Genomic DNA, 19,841 nt, shown 5'->3' with positions numbered 1-19,841 from the left:
CACAGCTTTGCTTTCTGCGATCATCCGAACCAAAATCTAAACGTTGTACTGTCAAAGCATATTGATGAAACTCTCTCGGTTTCTAAGGTTAGACTGAAGGTCGGACACTAAAAGAAAAAAGAACTTGAAATCTACAATGCTATATATATTCTGAAGCTATCATGACCAAGGTCTTAAAATTGTGGATATGTAAAGCATTATAACTATCCCCCCCCCCCGGGTAACTTTTCACAACAAAACAAACCAAGAACACAATTTAAGAACTGAATGATAATTACACACACACAAGTGCAAGTATATTTATGTATTGCTATAACAGGAATAATCAAACTGAAATATCTCGAAGTGCACCAAGGAAGAATAGCTCCAGCTCAGGAGAAGCAAAGAATGGAATCGGTGATCGATGATTGTAGAAATTGGAAAGGGATTTTGGCTTCTTAGGAGGAGGAGGACATGTTGAAACTTCTGGTATTCTAAATCTCTCAGCTTTTGGGGTTGAACATCCATTATCATCATCTGAAATATCAAGTTCTTCTAATATCTGTGTGCAATGATCATTATTGTTGGAGCAGCAGCTTGCAGGAGAAGCTGAAATCATTTCTTCTTCATCACTTCTGATATTGCTTTTTTTTGATTTTGCTTCTTTTTCTTCAGTGAATGGGATCTTCTGGGCTTTAGTTTCCTTCTTGTTTTCACCCTTGAAGATGTTGCTGAGCTTCCCGAAGGGGCCATAATTTTCAGCAGATACCAAGAAAAAGGGTTCTTCTGGATTTTATCACTTTCTCTTCAAATGCATGACTCTATGACTGTAGGGAATACTCCATATTTGACTTTGCTTTCCACTATATGAAATTGAAAGAAGAAATTTTCAAAACGCAGGGAATATATCTCTTTTGTGCTCAGAGGCGCTGAAGTTGTCTTTAGAGGAAAAAGATTTCACTTGAATAGCACTGGGAGCCAAAATTTGAGAGAATTGATCAGAAAGCAGGATTTCTGGGAAAAGGAGATCAAACTAAGGATATATTCTAAATATTCGTCTGATACTGATAAGAGAAGAAGAAGAGACAAGTTATATAAAAACCCGACCCCAAAAGGCTTCTGAAGAACCATTCAAAGACAAAAGAACATAGAATCTTAAATTCATGAGGAGAGTTTTATGAAACTAAAACCCATCTTAAACCCTTGAACAATTCATACTTATATATATAGCAAATAAAAAGAGAGAGAAAAAGAGAAAAACCTATAGGAGGTCTCAGGAAAAAGACAAAGGGATCGTGTGCTTTTTCAGGTTGCTATTACTAAAGTCTTCTTTTATAAATAAATGGTGAGAGACTACTATACATATCGTAGAAAGTAATAAATAAATGGTAACAAGTAGGGAAGGAGAATCCCACTTGCGTCACTACCTTGCTTTGCTTTAGAAATACAGATACATCTGGCTCTATATATATAAATAAAAACATACTGTTAAATTGGGAAAAGCATATGGCACTTATTTCTACGTTAATTGATATCTTTTGATTCATGTGAGTTCGTGCATTCTTTTACCTCCAATCATAAAAGCAGAAAAGATATCACTTGATACATCCTATAGCTTGTTTTCTCATCATTGGATTCATGTTTCCAATTCCAACTTCCAACATCTAAAGCAATTATCCGTTACTATATATGAAGGAACTAGTAACTATCAACTAACTAACCAAACCCAATATTTATTTATAGTCAATATCCAACCATTTAGTCACACAGATTTCATTTCTCTATATGATATTTAACTAAATGGGAAAAAAATGGCTTTTAAGCAAGTGGTATTAATTAGATTTCTTATCACTTGGTTCCAATATTTAAGCGAAATATAATCAACTTTGATAGTCGAAATCGAGGCCAAACAAACAAAACATCATAGACAACGAGGGGATATATCTTATATATGTGTGTGAATTAATATGAACATACTTTTATTTAAAGGTAATATCTTGCTAAAGGGGAGGCAATAGGTTGTGGGTAGGGTTTATATATATATATATATATATATATTTGTGTTTGTGTGTGTGATGCATATATAATTAGATAGATTCTGGTATGATTTAGTCAATAAGCAAAAGTTGAGCTCTAAATTTAATGCTGCTCTAGTCTAAAGTGGGAAGCTTATGAATACTTTTAGTTGATGGACATATGACGTACATCAGCTTTGCTTTTATATTGCATTATATCACAGGAAAAGGTTTTTGGAGGAAAGTTGGCACAGTCTTTTGAGTTATATACTTTAATTCTAAATATATCCACGATTGATTCTTCTTGTCTTGTGTTTTATTTCTTTTCTCTTTAAATTCCAAAAGCAGCAACATGAATCCTCTTGCTTTACAGGTATTCCTTGGTCGAGAGAACCCTAGGAATATACATCTTGTTAACTCACCATCCCTATCCACGTGCAGCTTGTATTATTTAATTAATTGTAACATCTTTGTGTTTTTGTGTGTGTGTGTCCATTAAACTGAAAATGATGTTTAACCTCTCATAATAAGGATGATTTACAATCGAAGAATTCTGAGTTCATAGAAATTAAAAAAAAAAGAAAAAGAAAAAGGAAAAACTACACTTGTCAAAAGGAGAATATACTTGTCAATATTATTAAAAATAACCCATTTAATATAACAAACAGGATGATTTTGATTAAAAGTTCATGTCAATAATTAATAAAACTGCATTATGGATAATTAAGAATTAATTAACCGTTTAGATTTGTATAAATTAATCAACCAATAATTATAATATTTTGTTAAGTGCTCATGCCTCTTGTGCTGCGTTTATATCCAATTGACTTTTTTAGTAAGTGCTCTGAGAGTCTACGAGCGCAAGTTCCTAACTATGCAATGATTTCAATTTGTAAGAGTTTAAAAAGTAATTAACAATTTAACTCAACATGTTTATCTAGTTAGATTTGACATCTATTTAAATTTAGATCAGATGGATAAGTAACCTTTTTTTCCTTTGGCTCGCCCCAATTTTTTTTTTTTTATTCTCTCATCCATTTCTGAGAATCCTAGGGTTTCAATTTGGTGAATGAGGACATTCAAAGTCGAACTTTGATGAGAGAATATGGTGAAAGCATGAGTCCCCCACTTTGACCAACTTTGAAGTTAATTTTATTGTTATATGCTTAGACAGATCACAGAGAGAATATTGCAGTGAAAGGATCGATCATCGTTTTCTCTTTAGAGAGGAAAAATAAAACTATGTGGGTCTTGAAGTTGTTCTTAGTGATATAGTTTGAAGAAGCAAAAGCACACAAAAGCCAAAATGGATTTTAATTAGTGGAATCAAAAGAAAGAAAAGGGATTAAAGAATTAAAGCGGAAAACGCCAAACAAAGCAAGTTGGTATTAGGGCAAATGTTTCAACCGTTCGTCAGCACTATTCAGGCTCATTCAATAATATACTTTCATTCTATTCCTTTACACCATATATAACATCCTTTTCCATTCAAAAGAACAAAGAAACGTTCAAGGAATTGAAGGTCTGATCTTGATGATGATGATGATCAAAGTTCTGTATTTTTCAATGCGTTTGGATAAAAAGAACAGAAAAGAAAATGGTTAAGGGTTATTTTTGGCCAAGAAGTATTTGTGAAGGAGTTGTGGTTATCTGGATGCTTCTTTGGCTTAATGGCATCCTAAAAGTGTTCCTAGTCTTGGTCCCTCGACGTAATTGTTCTTTTGCATTATATAATGTATTTTTTAATTGAATAATTTTTATTTTTATTAAAGACATAAAAACACTTTGATGGTTATAAATCTTATTATTTAATATATTTGTAAGTTAATTACTTTATTTTTATTAAACTTATGATCACATTTATTAGGAATATAAATAAAAAAATTTGTATGATTAACATATTAAAATAATTAAACTTTCGGTGGTGACATTTTGGCGGCGACAAAAATGTCGTCATTGAAACCACACTTATGTCGCCGCTGATTCTTACGTTTCAGTAGCAACATTTCGTGGTATCAAACTCTTCACCTTATGTTGCCGCTGAAAGGACTTTTAAAGTCACCGTTGATAAGTTTCAACCACAGTCATTACGGCAACGACTTAGTGGCGACAAAATGTCACCACCGAAAGTCAAATTTTTTGTAGTGGAAGTAACATTGAGCCAAGAAAAACTTCTAGATGCCCATAAACTTTTGAATACTTTCAGGGGAAAAAAATAACCGTTAACCCAAAAGAAAAACTGGGAGAATAGAATATTTTGTTGATGTATATATGTAATTAATTTTCTGTGTAGCAATGGAACTTGGGAGACTATTTTTTAAGACTTAACAATGTAAATTGATGAGACGTACAAATCTGTTTGTTGAGTTGAATGTGATATCCTTCATTGATTTTTTTTTTCTACAATACGTTCTGGCCTGGTTTGAAGACCAAAATCTGATATGTTTAAGTGTATAAAACATTATCTTCCATAAATCAAATTAGTGTGATAATTAAATTGTGTTGACGGAATATAATATAGAGTCTATGGTTACTAGTGACCACTGATCATCGGTTAACTAGAATTCTTTGACGGAACCAGGAATAGGAAAATCATTTAGAGAAGACTTTAAATATGTGTTTTCCGGTGGGATTGAAATATACCCATATAACCTAATTAACTAGTTAATTATGCTTTTTTTTTTGTGAGATCTTCTAATCATTACCTAATTAACTAGTTAATTTCGGGTTTCAAAGACAATTAATATATCTAAAGGAAAATATTTAATTGCTTCGTATATGTAATCAAATTGTGCATATAATAAACTTAATTTATCCAACTAATTAACCAATTTATTTTATAAGAAAGTATGAGTTCAACTAATTAATTAATATGCTTGCTATAATAGTAGTAGTAATTAAAGATGGTAATTAAGAGTTGTCTTAGTCTAACAAGTTATATTCCATTCCTATGTCTTACTTATAAAGCATTTGGAGGATGGGTTTTGTGGTCTTTTACATAAGGTATTGAACTTTTTTCACTTAAGGTATTACATTGATTATATATGTTGATATAGGAAGAATAAATAAATTTTTTAAGAAAATTTAGACAAAGTTATTAAATTTTAAAATTTTCTTCAATTTCAATGAAAAATGTTGAAGTAATTAAATGGAATCGGGAAAAAATATACAACTAATTTACAATTACATTATAATAAAGAGAGTGTATAAGTTGTTGAAAAGATGTAGTATCCAATAATTGTCCTACTATTTCCATAATCAACTCTTTTATAGTAATTGAGTACATGCCAATTACTGGGGAAAAAAATTCATGCCAATAATATATACTATTGAGTTGTTCCATTAAATTTGAGCAAGATTGGTGAGAATTGATAATTGTTTGTATGTTTTAAAAGATAAAAATAAATCATACTATTCATAATTCATAAATAATATAATAATTTGTTAGATTTTTTACATTATTTATAGATTATAGATTTTTACAAGAATGATAGTCTAATTATTATGATATTATTTATACGTGCACTTATCGTATATTACGTGAGATTTGCGCGTATGTATGTGGGAATTTCTTTTTTTGGGGAGATGGTTTTACATTTTAATCACATTTAATTGATTTGTGTGTGTGTGTGTGTGTCAAAGAGGGCTGTAAGGGATCATTTTGCCATAATTAATTGATTGATTAGAATGATCATTTCAATGTAACGTCCTTTTGGAATAGGCCAAATAATGCCTTTGCTCAAATGACAAATATTGACGCAATCTTTTTCAGCACAATTATGTGATATACCCTCTCCATCTTTAAATATAAATACAATGCTCAATCGTAAAAATTAGGGATATTAATGAATTTATTTATGTCTAAATATTTTTTCTTTGCAAACCTGCCCCTAATTAATTTTTTTTCCTTTATGATGATCGATGGCATCATATTTATTGGGAGTTAGGGAAAATTAATTAAATAGAAGTATATGTGAAAATATTTATTTAAATATTCTGAAATTTTGAACAAGGTATTATAAAAGACGACAATAGCAAGGAAATGTATGATGACAATAATTATAGTTGAAATTCAAATGTTGTCAAATTTGCGAACGGGATTCTGTCCTTTCGGACAATATATCTATTAGTAGCAGACTATTACACCCTGTAATTTTACTTATAAGGATATGTTAAATAATTTTATATTAATTAAGGAAAGTAGTTAAATGGTAAAAATTGTAATAAAATAAAAAAATTAAATTGAGAGCGATATGTTAAGTTGTCTTTCAGTGAAAGATGATTAACGAACAAATCAGAGAGTGGGGCAACCTCGGATTCTAGAAATAAAAGTTGGGCATTTAATATTTCATAATTGTATAAAGCATATAACCTCGTGTTTGGTGGAGGTCGTATGCTTTATGCAATTATGGAGATTCGCTTCCCTGGAATTGAAGAAACCAAAATCATTTGGGGGAGGCCAAAAAAAAAAGAAGAAGAAGAAGACATCCTGAGACTATAAAGATATTTAGTTGGTATCTGTATGTGTATGATGAGAAAAAGAACCAACAATATCTAATTCTAATTTGAAGTATCTAGAGAAATACTACCTCTTATATTAAATATAAGAGATAGTTGATTAATTTGAGTAAATTAAAAAAATTAATTAAGTTAGTTATTTGTAATAAATAGGTGTTGTCTTCTTTAAAATACCCTTACTAATTAAGTATCATTTGGTAAAACATTTAATATGTGTAACCACTATAAAGACTACTTTTGAAAAAATATATAAATATGAGAGATAAAGTGGATTGAGGGTCTTATGTTTAGGACTAAATTAAAAATCAAACTAGCTTTTATATTAAGGACCGGAAATAGTATTGAATAATATAATATATTAAGTAATTGTTACCCATATATAATATATATGCCGCTATTTTTAGTTTTTCCTCATTCCTACGTCAAACGATGTCCATATTGATATAAGGGAAAATGATGAAAAAAAAAGTCATGGAAATTACAAAATCCTAAATCAAGATTTCTCAATTTTCTCTTGTTTACCATTATAATTGCATGTATGACCAGGCCAAATAGAAGATATTTGTATATAATTGTATTGTATACAGATAAAGGAGAGCAACGATCACTCAAAGACTTAGGTTTTTAGATATTTATGGGTAATGAGAGATTTTCATCTATTTTCTCTCTATTATAACTATCCTTTTATGTATGTTATTCTTCACATTTACATAGTAATAATCTCTGTTTATTTAAAACATTTTCAAACTAGACATATGTACAAATTTAAACTTCTAGATTCCCCATCGGTAAATATAAATTAGAAAAAATCTAAAAAAAAAACCTCTTGATTTTAAAATTTTAAATTAGTCTTGGTTAATGTATTTTAATAGTAATCGACTAAACTTGAAAGGCAAATAACAACATATTTTTGTGATAATTTTTTATTTGAAAATTTCAAATTTAAGAGGCATTTTTTTTTTGAAATTTTCCCAATAAATTATTCCAAATGATATCGTAAGGAAGAATTGAAAAATAAAATAAATATATACTAGTATAATAATTCCTTTGTGAATGCGTGAATAAAAGAAAATGTCTTTGTAATAATATAAATTCAAAATATATACCTTATATCAATATGAATTTAAGAATATATGTGAGTATGACAATCACGCCAAGCAACTAAGGGACCACATACAGCCTTGTGCGGGAAAAAGAAGGCTTACGAAAAAGTAAGAGAACCACCACATGCACTAATGATGAGCATTACCTTGTAATTTGGGAACATACTAATATTAGCATAAAAAGCAATATATATTTATTTATATTATATATATAACGATATTATTTATAAATCATGAACAATTTGATCTACTTTACGACACAATATTCACATATTTCATGTTTAAAATATTAATAAGCTTAATTATCCCAAGAAATCTAGCTTATAATAAAAAGTGCCAATTGAATTTAGTTTCTTTAGAGCTTAATTTGCGCCTTTGTCGTTTATCTCTTGCATGAGTGAGTAAATATTAAGTTTCTCGTGGTATTATTTATCATGATCTGTTGTAATATATTGGGAAGAAAGTAATTAAGTTCGGGTGTTAATATTCTTGTAAAAGTGGAGTATACCGTTATAAATTAATTCTTTAATAATTTATCATCGTAATTTCATGAGTTTAATTTGGTGCCTTTGCATGTAATTTCCCCTCCCAATTAAATAATATTAATTGATGAATTTGAATAAAGATTTCATTTTTCTTTTTAAAAAGTATTAAACTAATGATTCATTTTTATGTCATTTCATCGTGTCCTTTAGATACGGCAACTTGCTCACTGTACAAACTATATATTCTGACTTTTATCACATGGCTTTTGTTCAGCAGTGTCCTCGCATCACATCAATATTGAAATTGGATAGAGTCCTTTTGCCATTGATGATTTATTAATTTATTTATAATTCTTAAGAATAAATTTGTAATATATATTAATTAGATATTTGGATTCATACATATATATATATATATATATGGCGAACAAATAATATATAGATGTTGTTCATTTCTTGTCAATAAGCAATTATTTTAGAATTTTTATATTCTATGCTGATCGCTGTGATGGTAAATTGAAAAACAGTCACGTAATAAATTTTTGTAAAGGTAAAAGGTTTCCTTTGTTTGTTTGTTTGTTACTTTCTCAATTATTCTTCTTTCAGGGAAAAGACATTAATTGAATGACATCAATTGATGTTATATTGTAATTATAATTTCCTTAACTTTTTGTATGCATAATAAGAATATATAATATTCTTATTTCTCAACTATTTTAAACTATTAGAGGGCATTGGGATATTATTCTTCCATATTGTAACATTTGCGAGACAATTTTGAATCCAATATGAAAGAAATGCCGTATTTATTTTATTGCCTGCTTTTCTTTCTTCTCTTTTTTTTTTTTTTTCACTTCCACCTCTATCTTGTCACTTGAGTTATTTATGGGTGGCAACTGTCTCCCATTTGAATGAAAAAGTATATATGATGTTGGATGTTGTGAAAAAGATTAAATTAAATAAATATTAATGATCATACATTGTACAACAATAATATCGAATTAAACAAATTTAGCCAATAATTTCATTTTTCAAGCAGGCCCTATATCTGATTTCTGCATCTCTAGAACCAACGTGTACAACATCACAGCACTCTCTTCTACCCTGCAACACAACAAATTAAAAATCCCTTTATGTCAACCAAACATAAATGTTCATCATCATATTAACAAATACAGAGTAATAATGATGTCAAAGAAATAAAAAAAAGGAGAAGAGTCATTTGTTACTTGCATATGTAATATTACATTTGGTTCTTAATATAAAATCTAATAGACTAATTTGAAGAGATTAAGAAAACTAAATAAATTACTTAATTATAACATATGTTACATGATCTTTATGAAATTATTATGCATATTATTAGATTATATATAAGTCAAAAAAATTAGTTTAGAGTAAAATGATAAATATAAATACTTTAAAGTAATTTATTTAGCTTTAATTTTTTAATCTCCAAAAAAAAAAATCTAATACTCCCTTCTATCCATAATATAAGACAAAGTTTATGTATATCTTAGAAATTTTGCCCTATATTTTGGACCAGAGGGAGAGTACAAATCTAAGCTACAATACTACGAGTATAATCCTTGACCAAAACAAAAGAGAAGAAATGAAGAAATAGAATGGAATGATGAGAATAATGAAAGGGTAAAGAGTAGTAAAAAGTTACAGACCTTGAGGTTCATTGTTGCAGGAGAGATGACTCTAACTCTGGTGATAGAATCAGCAGACTTATGTCCAGCAAGAGGACAAGCCATCAAACCTCTGCCAGATCGTCTCACAAACGTTGTAACTACATGTTCTTCTCCATCATTATCAACCCTAATTTTCTCCATTGATTCTGCGAAAAACCCATGAGGAGCTTCACAGGGATTATCAGTAGGCAACCTTGTGTTGAACATGTAATAGGGTGGCGCCGAGATCTCGGCGAGCCATGGCTTGAAGGTCTCCAAAGGCCTCTTGAGAAGCCAACGAGGGAAGACACTTTCGTAGATTTGAAGAGAGTAACCCCATGAGACTGAGAAAGTCCATAAGTTAGGCTTATGGTGGCATATGGTTTGCTGAAGAATGCGAGTGTGATCCAGTTTGGCTGCTCGAAGAAGGTGTCTTATGGACTCTGATCGGTTCTTGGAGGGGAAGATAGGGTCTATGGTGTCCATGTGGTGGATAGACACAAAAGGAACATTTGGATGAGCTGAAAGAAGACCTGATACGTCCCCATGTGCATCAACCTGCATATAAAATTGTCAATGTTAGTTCCAATCTGAACCATAAGCAGTGGGTCGTCACAGGTTAAACAGGTTGGGATGAAAAAGCCAGCCTCCCTAATAGCCATATAGTCTAGTCTAATAGCATAAAAGTTCCTTCGTAAGCGGGAGGTTATAGGCTCAATCTCGGTTGGGATCTCATCAGGTTGCCTGCCTGATTGCTGAGCCCTCCAAATTGAACAAAAAGAAAAAGCTTGCATCAAAGTGGCTCCTATGTTGCAAGAGGCAGGGACTCTGATGTGCCTCTCTAATGCTCATTATAATGCCCCAATCTCTCAATTTTTTCTTTTAATTATTAAATTCTATATAAAATGAGTGATAATTTGATATTTTATAATAATGAAATGATGTAGTTTTAAATTTTTTATGATTTAAAAAATTCTAAAATTGTATAGTTTTGATTTTTCTCTGTCTTTGAAAAATAGTGAAAAATTCCAAACTATACATTTTATCACCCTAAAAATTGGAAAGTTAAGATATTACAAATGACATTTGAGAGAGGCACATTAAAAATCCCAGACACTGTTTCGTTAATCTAATGTGCCACTTTTTGTTAGGTTGGATACAACTCATGTTACCATAAACAATCAGAACTTGAACTTGCCATAAACAATATGGCTAATTCATCAATTTGGTATAAATTAATTAAAATAAAAAAAATGATTATGGATATTTTACCTGGTGAAAACCTCTTTCAAATGTAGGATCAACTCCAAGATCAGCAATACAAGCACTCACAATGTAATCGCTAGAAATCAAATGAGTATATCTCTCTATGCATCCTTCCAAGTTCTCAACTAGGGCTTCCATTAATGGATAGCTCAAAGCAAAGCCTCCTCCTCCATAAGCCATTTCAAAAGCAAATAAAGAATTTGACTTAATAGCTTCAGAATTCATCCCCACATACACCTGCTTCGTGTGATCATACTTTGACAAAACCCTAATCAGATTCTCGATCACCATCACTGTATCATCATCTGTCATCACAAACCACTTCACATTCTCATCTCTCTGCTCGAACGTCTTCGTAATGGAACGCAGAATCCTCACCTGAATTGGGCTCGGAAATTTCTTGAAGATCCTCAGCTTTGTGACGTCCCCGTGGACCTTATACGGCGGAGAAGTCGCCGGCCATGGCAGAGAATCCTTCCCCGGAGTGTGCTCGAAAAACACATATCCTCTTGTTATATTAGGTCGCCACCATGATTCAATGTAGGGTTTCTTGTTCTTCCATGTTTTTACAGAAGCAGCTATGCAGAAAACAATGTTGCTAACGTTAATGGCATGATGATGATGATGAGACGTATTATTATTTGAAATCGATGGTAATGGTGATGAAGATGATAATGATGGAGGGGTACATTTTTCCTGGAATCTTGCGAGAATGTAAGGGAATTGATCATGTAAAGGATGAAGCTGCAAGAAGGTGACGAAGAGGATCAACAGGAAAAATATACCAAAGATAATGACACATTTGTATAAAGCTTTAAGGGATAAGGTACTGTAATGTTGATCCTTCAACAAGACGAGGTTGGCTGAAGAGCTTGAAGGAGTCATCGTGAAGAAGAAGAAGAAGAAGAAGAAGAAGAAGAAGGCATTAATTAGGGTTGAAGAAGATTGATTGGACAAATTTGCACGGGGAAGAGAGAGAGAGAGTGGGTGGGTATATATATTATATATAGAGAGAGAAGGAAGGAAAATAAGGAAGAATCACAAATTTTTGAGTTGGTGTTTTGACTAAGGCTCTATTTATAAGCAATGAAATTAAGACGTCCTAATAAGCCAACCAGCATTATGTGAGACGCTTGGTTAATTTAGTCTAACCTTAGACTTCAGTGCCAGGGAGATAGATTAGTCCCAACATAAACCCAAATTAGCTATAGCTTTGTTACAGCTAAACGTGTATTATTACAAGTGATTAAATTGATTGAATACTAATAACCAAAACTTCTTTCAAAACAGTTGAATAAAACAACATTACAAAAATAAACTTCGGTCGTTATTAATTGGAATCTTTTGGTCAAGGTAATGAAATTACATTAAGTAGTTATTATTTCTAACCAAGGAAAACCCAATTTTGCACGTACGAAATATTGCTAGTGGACTTGATTGATTTCTAACAAAGATTAAAATTTGTATATATAAGTCGTTAGAAGATTGTAAGAGACATAATAATGGGGAAAATGAAACGCAATACAAATTAAATATCTTAAATATTAAATTAGAAAGCATATTAATTATTTATTACCCCTTATTATTGACCTTTAATTTTAGCGTTATGATGCATTCAGGACTCCAAAATATTTTTTCGAGTACACCAGTATCCCAAAGTATTTTGTGGTATATTTAGCACCCTAAAGTATTTTCTTAAGTGCATCCACACTTTCAAGTATTTTTTGGTTCATCTGATACTCTAAAGTATTTTTTTTAGATGCATCTAGCATCATAAAATATTTTTTGAGGCATTTAGCACCGAGACAAAAAAAAAAAAGCTTCAGGGTGTTGGATGCACTTAAAAAATACTTCAAAGTGTTGGATGCACCACCCAGCATCCAAAAAAATACTTCGAGGTGCTAAATGTATTTTAACCCTTTAATTGATTACCCCCTTATTATTTACATCATATTACCACTTTATGTAAAATGTAGTCTCTGATTTATATCCCCATTTAGGGAGTGTTTGGATAGAAACCAAATCATGGTTTCAGAAGTGCTTTAATGGATTACGAAGTAAATATGTGAAGGAGGTTACCTCGTTTTGCGGAAAAGTGATTCTGAAACCTAGGTTTTGGTTTTGCCAAACACCTCCTTACTCTTTGCTTTGCTTTCTAGTAGGAGTGTTCACTTGTATCTCCTCCCACCCAATTATTTTTTAATAGGACAAAAGTAATACGGGAAAAAAATGTCTCGGGACGGGATATGACATGGGATAGGGTGTCCCGTCCCAATTCCATCTTGATATATCATCTATTTTAATCTTATTAGTTTTGTATATGTGTCATTAATATAATAATATTATAATTTTTATAATTATGTTGAATACAATTTATAAGTTTTTCTATATGAGTTATATGGTGTTTTCTTGATAGATATTTTGAGTTCATATATTTTCCATCTTTCAAAAAGAAATATTTTTCTTTATTAATTTCTGATTAATGTCAATTTATTAGCTCATTTTTATTTATTTTCTTTGTATAATTTTTACCCTGAGTTTTTACGCTCCAAATACATTTAGTTTTAAAATAAAATAATTGACAAATTTTTTTAAAAAAAATAAATGGGACATTTTTATCTTGTCCCAGTTATGTTGTGAGGGGATGTCATTGGGAAGGGACGGGATACGGGATGGAAACAGGACTAGGACAGGATTGTCCCGTTCTCCTCCTGTCTCATGAGCACCCTTACTTTCTAGGTTACAATTTCCAACCTCATGTAGCTTTATGTTTCCAATATACCACCTCACATCCATAATATAGTATAATACATGAATTAAATAAGTAATTTGAGGATATTAAGAAAATTAATTAAATTAGTTATTTATAATAAATAAATATTGTCTTTTCTAAAATACTCACATCAATCATCTGTATCAGAATTATCCTTTCATGAAAATTTATCAACATATGCAATTACTATATATAGAGATTACTTGGGGCAAAATGGATAAACAGAAGAAAAAAAATAAATTTGAGTCTTTTATTTAAAACTAAATCAAATTTTTAATTAAGTTTTATATTAAGGATGAGCACGTAGTAATTCAAGAAGTGTCGGTTTATGCTTTGGAGATATCCGTCTTAGGGAGTGAACCAGGTCTTCGAAGATTCCACTCACGCCAACATTGCCTTGGTTCACTGAAGAAGCTCTTTTCCTGATTAATGCTTCTTTCTTATGTCTGAAAACTTGGTTAATCCATTCCCGCACTTGATAGTTAATCATGATTTCTTTTATATGCTTTTCTCCGTTTTGATTTTGATTTCTATAGCTTTAAGTGAATATCATTAAACATCAACTCAAATCCTTATAAAATTATAAGACATTTTGGACAAAAGAAACTACAAGAATAAAAAAACTACGGTTTAAAATTATAAGGATAAAAAAAAGCGTTAAGAGTCAAAAATAGCTATAAAAATATACTAAAAGTTCACCCAACACCATGAATTTTTTTTGAGTTCAAATCTACCAATTAAAATTTAAAAAGATGTCAACAATGCTAGTGTTGTTAACGTTTGTTTTTTAAGCGGTAGGACCCACAATTGTTTTAATGAAAATACCAAAATGCCCCCAATGAAAAAGTTAAAGGCCAAAAATACTCATTACCTTATACCAAAAGTTCACCAAACACCATATAATTTTTAATAAAAGTACAAAAATATCCAAATAGTGAAGGGTTATTGTATTAGAATGTGTTAGAGATTATTAATTATAATAAATTTTTATTTACCCATTTTTATAATTTAAATAGATTATTAGTGTTTCTTAATAAATTTTTTTCTGACTAAAGTATACTTTTAGTTCTTTAACTTTACACAATGTTTCATTTTGGTTCCTTAACTTTAAAAAGTAAATTTTTAGTCCTCTAATCCTAAAACTATTAACAAAAAATGATGATATTAAACTCCTGAATGTTGATAAAATATTACTAAATGCTAACATATTAAGTTTAATATTCAAAATAACTATGATTGTTATAAAAAATATTATTTACGATTAACAATTTTAGGGTTAAAGGACTAAAAGTAATGTTTTTAAAATTAAGGGACCAAAATAAAACATTGTGTAAAGTTAAAGGACTAAAAGTATATTTTAGTCTTTTTTTCGTGGTCAACAGTTTTTTTCCTTTTTTTTTTTAATAAAAATCAGCCAATTTTTATAGTTATTATATTAATTGTTATAGCTCAAAATATTTTAATAGGATAAATGTTATACATAATAGTTAAATATCTTTTTGTAACTTATCATGTTTTATATTTTAACATCATTATTGCTTATCCCGGAGTGGTTTAATTCTAGAGAATTGTTAAATAAAGTTAACACAATAAATATTTACATTTTAATCCTTTCATTATTATTCATTTGATATTTTCATATTTTTAATTCAATTTAAAAAATTTACTTAATTTTAAAAAAATGAGGGTGCTCTAAAGGTTAGTTGAAATAAAGAATATAAATCCATCTTGTAAGAGGGCGGGTTTTTTTCTTAAAAAGGAGATGAGTGAAAAAGACCATCGGCGGGTTAAAAGGAAATGGTGGTTTCTTTCTTCTTCTTTTTTTATTAGGGATATCTTAGTACTTTTATTAAAAATAGTGGGTTCCATTATCAAAAGTGGCTTTAGATTCTCTCAAAGAATTAAATATAAATGTAAAAAAGAATTCAGATTAATTGTTAAATTTGATAACATAAACTGAAGGATAAACATAACTTCATATGTTGTTGATACAAACAACTTATTTTCAAAAGATGCCTATAATGTCTACTAAAAGAAAAGATTGGGAATATAAACAACTTATATTTTAAAGAGTAATTCAATTTAAGCTTAAATTTTTTTACATGAGTTATTTTAATTATAAAAATTTAGTATAATTAATAATTTCTAACACAATCTAATGCGATAGCCTATCGAGATTGAGATATTTTTATACTTTTATTAAAAATTATATGGTATTTGGTGAACTTTTAGTGCAAGTTTATGGGTATTTTTGACCCATAACTTTTTTTGTTTTAATTGGATGTATTTCAGTAATTTCATTAAAAAAAACATGGGTCCCACTGGTAATAAAACAGATGTTAATAGCATTGGTATTATTGATCTCTTTTTAAACTTTGATGGTTAAATTTAAACCCAAAGAAAGTTTATGGTGTTAGGTGAACTTTTGGTATATTTTCATAGGTATTTTTGACCCTTAACCCCAAAAAAAATTGGATCAAGTTATAAAACAAAAGGTAGAGTAGAAAATAAGAGTATATCTTATGAAAATAAGAATATTTCTTATTCCATTTAAGATGTTGAATACATTATACATGGCCTCTATTTATAGGCACAGCTTTACATCTTTGACATAATCTACATATTATATAATAATAGAAGATAATTGTGGAATATAGAAATAATGAGAGATATTAGAGATGACAAGAGATATAGAAGATATATAGACATCAACAAATATATTATTATATTCATAACACTCCCTTTTGGATGTCTATTATATATGAATGTGCCTCATTAAAAAATTTTCAACTAATAAAAACCCTATAGGATAAAAAACTAGTAGAAGAAAAAGAATACACCATTTATTGATACATTATGCAATGTTGTCTCATTAAAAACTTTGCTAGGAAAATCCAAGGGGACAAAACCATAGACAAGAGAAAAAAAGTACAACATGTATCAACTCCCTCTCTAAGCAACTTCAATTGAAAAGTCTAATATAATAAACAAGCATTTCAAATATTGTAATGGGATAAAAACATCAAATATTGATTTTATAATCTTCTAAAAATCATGAAACAAATAGTCTCTTTGTGGTCTATCCACACGTGGATCATATTGTGATTTCTCAATATGAGGACCAAATAAGAATATTTTATCTACATAGTAGTAAAATTAGTATTGAGTACATTCAGATAAAATAATATCACCTTCACGGCACTCTTAATGTAACAAAGAATGCTCTTAACTTCATTTTCACGTAGTCATGTTCATGAAAAACTGTATCATGCTAATTAGCAAACGATGTAGCTAGATACACAAGTGCTTCAGTGACATTAAGATATGGTACTTCTGAATCAAGAATTTATTGATCACTTTCTGGAGGTCTAAATAGATCTTTAGTCCATAAATAAAGATCTTGCAATTATCAGAGCACATAATATATAAATAGCAATGATAACAAATCTATTTTCAAATCTTTTTATACATGGATAATTTGGAATATTTTTATATTATCACTTTAACCAATATTTACTATTTCAGTTATACTACATACGTCTCCTTGTAGACTTATCCAACTTAATTGAGTGGGGTTCTTAAGAATATAATTGTATGTTTTTGGAAACTTGAATCCTTCAGAGATTTTTCATATATTGTGATTCAAATTTCTCCATACATTGGATCATTTTGAACTTACATAAGGATTTCAATCCTTCAGGGATTCACATAAAATTTCACCATATAGTGAGTCATTATATTTTCTAGACAAATATGAAATATTTGCATTATATTATCAAACTATTTGATTAATAAGATACCTAAAAATTTAATCCATCACAAGATTGTATTTCTCTTTTCTTGTACAAACACCCATTTATATAATACTAACATTATACTTTAAGTGCTTGGGCCAGAGATACACAAATCCCTATCATAATGTTGCATCTTTCTTTTCTATTGGCCAACAATTTTTCTATTTGTATCTCATTATAGATTTATATATAAGACTCTCATTTGATCACGTGATATCATTACTAAAATTCTTGTCAACAATTTTATTCCTCTATTGGTTCCTCTTTTTTTTTAATGACATAACATATGGAAATCTTTTTATTGCTTTCAAACACTTAAACCTCTTCAAGGGTCAAATAGTTTTGTTCTAACCTATTTTACAATTTATAACTCCTTAGTATAATCATCTTGATCATTTGCTCCATTTTCTTTTCTTTTAGAAAAGATCATTTTCTCATGCTTTTAGCACGCCTTATAAAATTAAGAGTACTTTTAGCTGGAATATGAGAATTAAGAATTCTCACTTAAGTTAGTAATTGCATATGGTAGAAATTAGCAGTATTTTATGAATGTAATACTTTATAAACTTTTAGTTCATAGTACTATACTTGAGGATGTATATTTGATAGTAAAAATGTATTCTATGTGTTCTCTTTTTTAGGTACTCATTTTCTCTCCTTTATGTTAGGAACATGCAGTGCAAGTCTCTTAAATCCATAAGTTTCTAAAAAGAAACATTATTTTGTTTTGTTTAGAGACAAACAAGAATAAAGAGGTTCTTATCCAATATTGATCTCAACTTACTTTTAATATCTATCTATGTGCATTATTGTCATGAAATAATAGATAGTACACACTCTAAAATTAAAAATGTCTGGCTCATAATCAAACACCAATTATAAGGGAGAATTCACAATACATTATTGTCTTGATGCATTCATATACAAAAATATATAAAATCAATTGTCCCAACACTAACAAAAAGTTTGTTCTCATAAGTTTTGATCTAGTTACTTATGGAGACTTTTACTAAGCATATAATCATTGATAAGTTGAGGAATAATCACCAACTATTTCAATGAGAATTATATTGATTGTAAAATATGGGACTTTTGCACATTACCAAATATAATTATTTGAACATATTTGCAATATCTATTATGGCTTAGATTAACTTAGATAAATTGAATAGGATACAAATACTTTGAAACATCATATATACGATGCTCAAGATATTTTCATTTGAATAGAGCAATAGATATTCTGGAAAAAATCATAGAGATAATTCCCTAAAATTATGCTAGGGTTCAAAGGTATATCATATGTACCTTAAAGCTTCATACTAATAACATATTATAAAACTAAAGGTAGAGTAGAGAAGAAGAGAAAATAGAAGTATTTCTTATTCCATGCAAGATGCTAAATATATTATACATGGCCTCTATTTATAGACATAATTTTACTTTTTTGACAAAATCTACAGTATGATAATAGAAGATAATTATATGATATAAAAATAATGAGAAATATTGAAGGTGACAAGAGATATAGGAGATAAGGAAAGATATATAAACATCCACGAAGATATTAGTATATTTATAACAAATCATACGTTTTTCACTTTTTCTTTTGCAAACAAAAATTTGATAAAAAGTTTTTCTTTTGCTTCACCATATGACCTCGGGCAGATCAATCCTTCATCAATTTAATATGTTAGTTTCTACATTTTAAAAAATATTTATTCTCTCATAAATTAAATTATAGGGACTAAATGGATTTATTTTTTTAAAAGTGTCTAATTAAGTAAAAAATTCAAAATAAATTGTATAATCCACAAACAAAAAGATATCATTCATTTATCAAGATTTATATAAAGCATAAAAAAAAATACTACTTTCAGTTCTTAATATAAGAGCTAATTGATTTATTTGAGTAGATTAAAAAATTAATTAAATTAGTTATTTGTAATAATAGGTGTTATTTTTCTTAAAATACCTTTGCTAATTATATATATTAGCTAGAATTACTATTTGATGAAATATTTGACATGTGCAACTACAAAGATTATTTTGAAAAAAAAAGATAAATATAAGAAACAAGATCAATTGTGGTCTTATATTTATAAGTATGTCAAATTAGCTTTTATATTAAGGACTAAAGATAGTAACTAATTTCCCTATTTTTAATATATTAAAATTATTCTTAAAAATTAAAATCATCATAAGATTTGAGAAGTTAAAAAAGAAAAAAAG

At 29.2% G+C, this 19,841-nt stretch overlaps 1 protein-coding gene across 1 annotated transcript; it reads right to left on the bottom strand.

The window, feature by feature from the left end:
- Window positions 1-9,111: 9,111 nt before the first annotated feature.
- LOC114717766 (uncharacterized) lies at window positions 9,112-11,927 on the bottom strand. Its single transcript, XM_028902961.1, has 3 exons — window positions 11,049-11,927; window positions 9,777-10,334; window positions 9,112-9,204 (listed from the first exon to the last, which is right to left on the bottom strand). Exons 1-3 carry the CDS (start codon window positions 11,925-11,927, stop codon window positions 9,112-9,114), a joined length of 1,530 nt encoding a protein of 509 aa, XP_028758794.1.
- Between the last annotated feature and the right edge of the window lie 7,914 nt (window positions 11,928-19,841).

Source organism: Neltuma alba, unplaced genomic scaffold (assembly GCF_004799145.2).
Source record: "Neltuma alba isolate B1F8T4 unplaced genomic scaffold, ASM479914v2 tig00011775_pilon, whole genome shotgun sequence".
Classification (NCBI taxonomy): Eukaryota; Viridiplantae; Streptophyta; class Magnoliopsida; order Fabales; family Fabaceae; genus Neltuma; species Neltuma alba.
The sequence above is the reverse complement of the archived record's forward strand: the minus strand, read 5'-3'. Positions and strand labels throughout refer to the sequence as shown.

Excerpts from the sequence above, each read along its gene's own strand:
- LOC114717766 (XM_028902961.1), bottom strand. The coding sequence starts at position 11,927 with ATGACTCCTTCAAGCTCTTCAGCCAACCTCGTCTTGTTGAAGGATCAA. Across the intron at positions 10,335-11,048 it reads TTGAAAGAGGTTTTCACCAG|GTTGATGCACATGGGGACGT; the intron begins GTAAAATATCCA and ends TTTTATATGCAG. Across the intron at positions 9,205-9,776 it reads CTGCAACAATGAACCTCAAG|GGTAGAAGAGAGTGCTGTGA; the intron begins GTCTGTAACTTT and ends GTTGTGTTGCAG.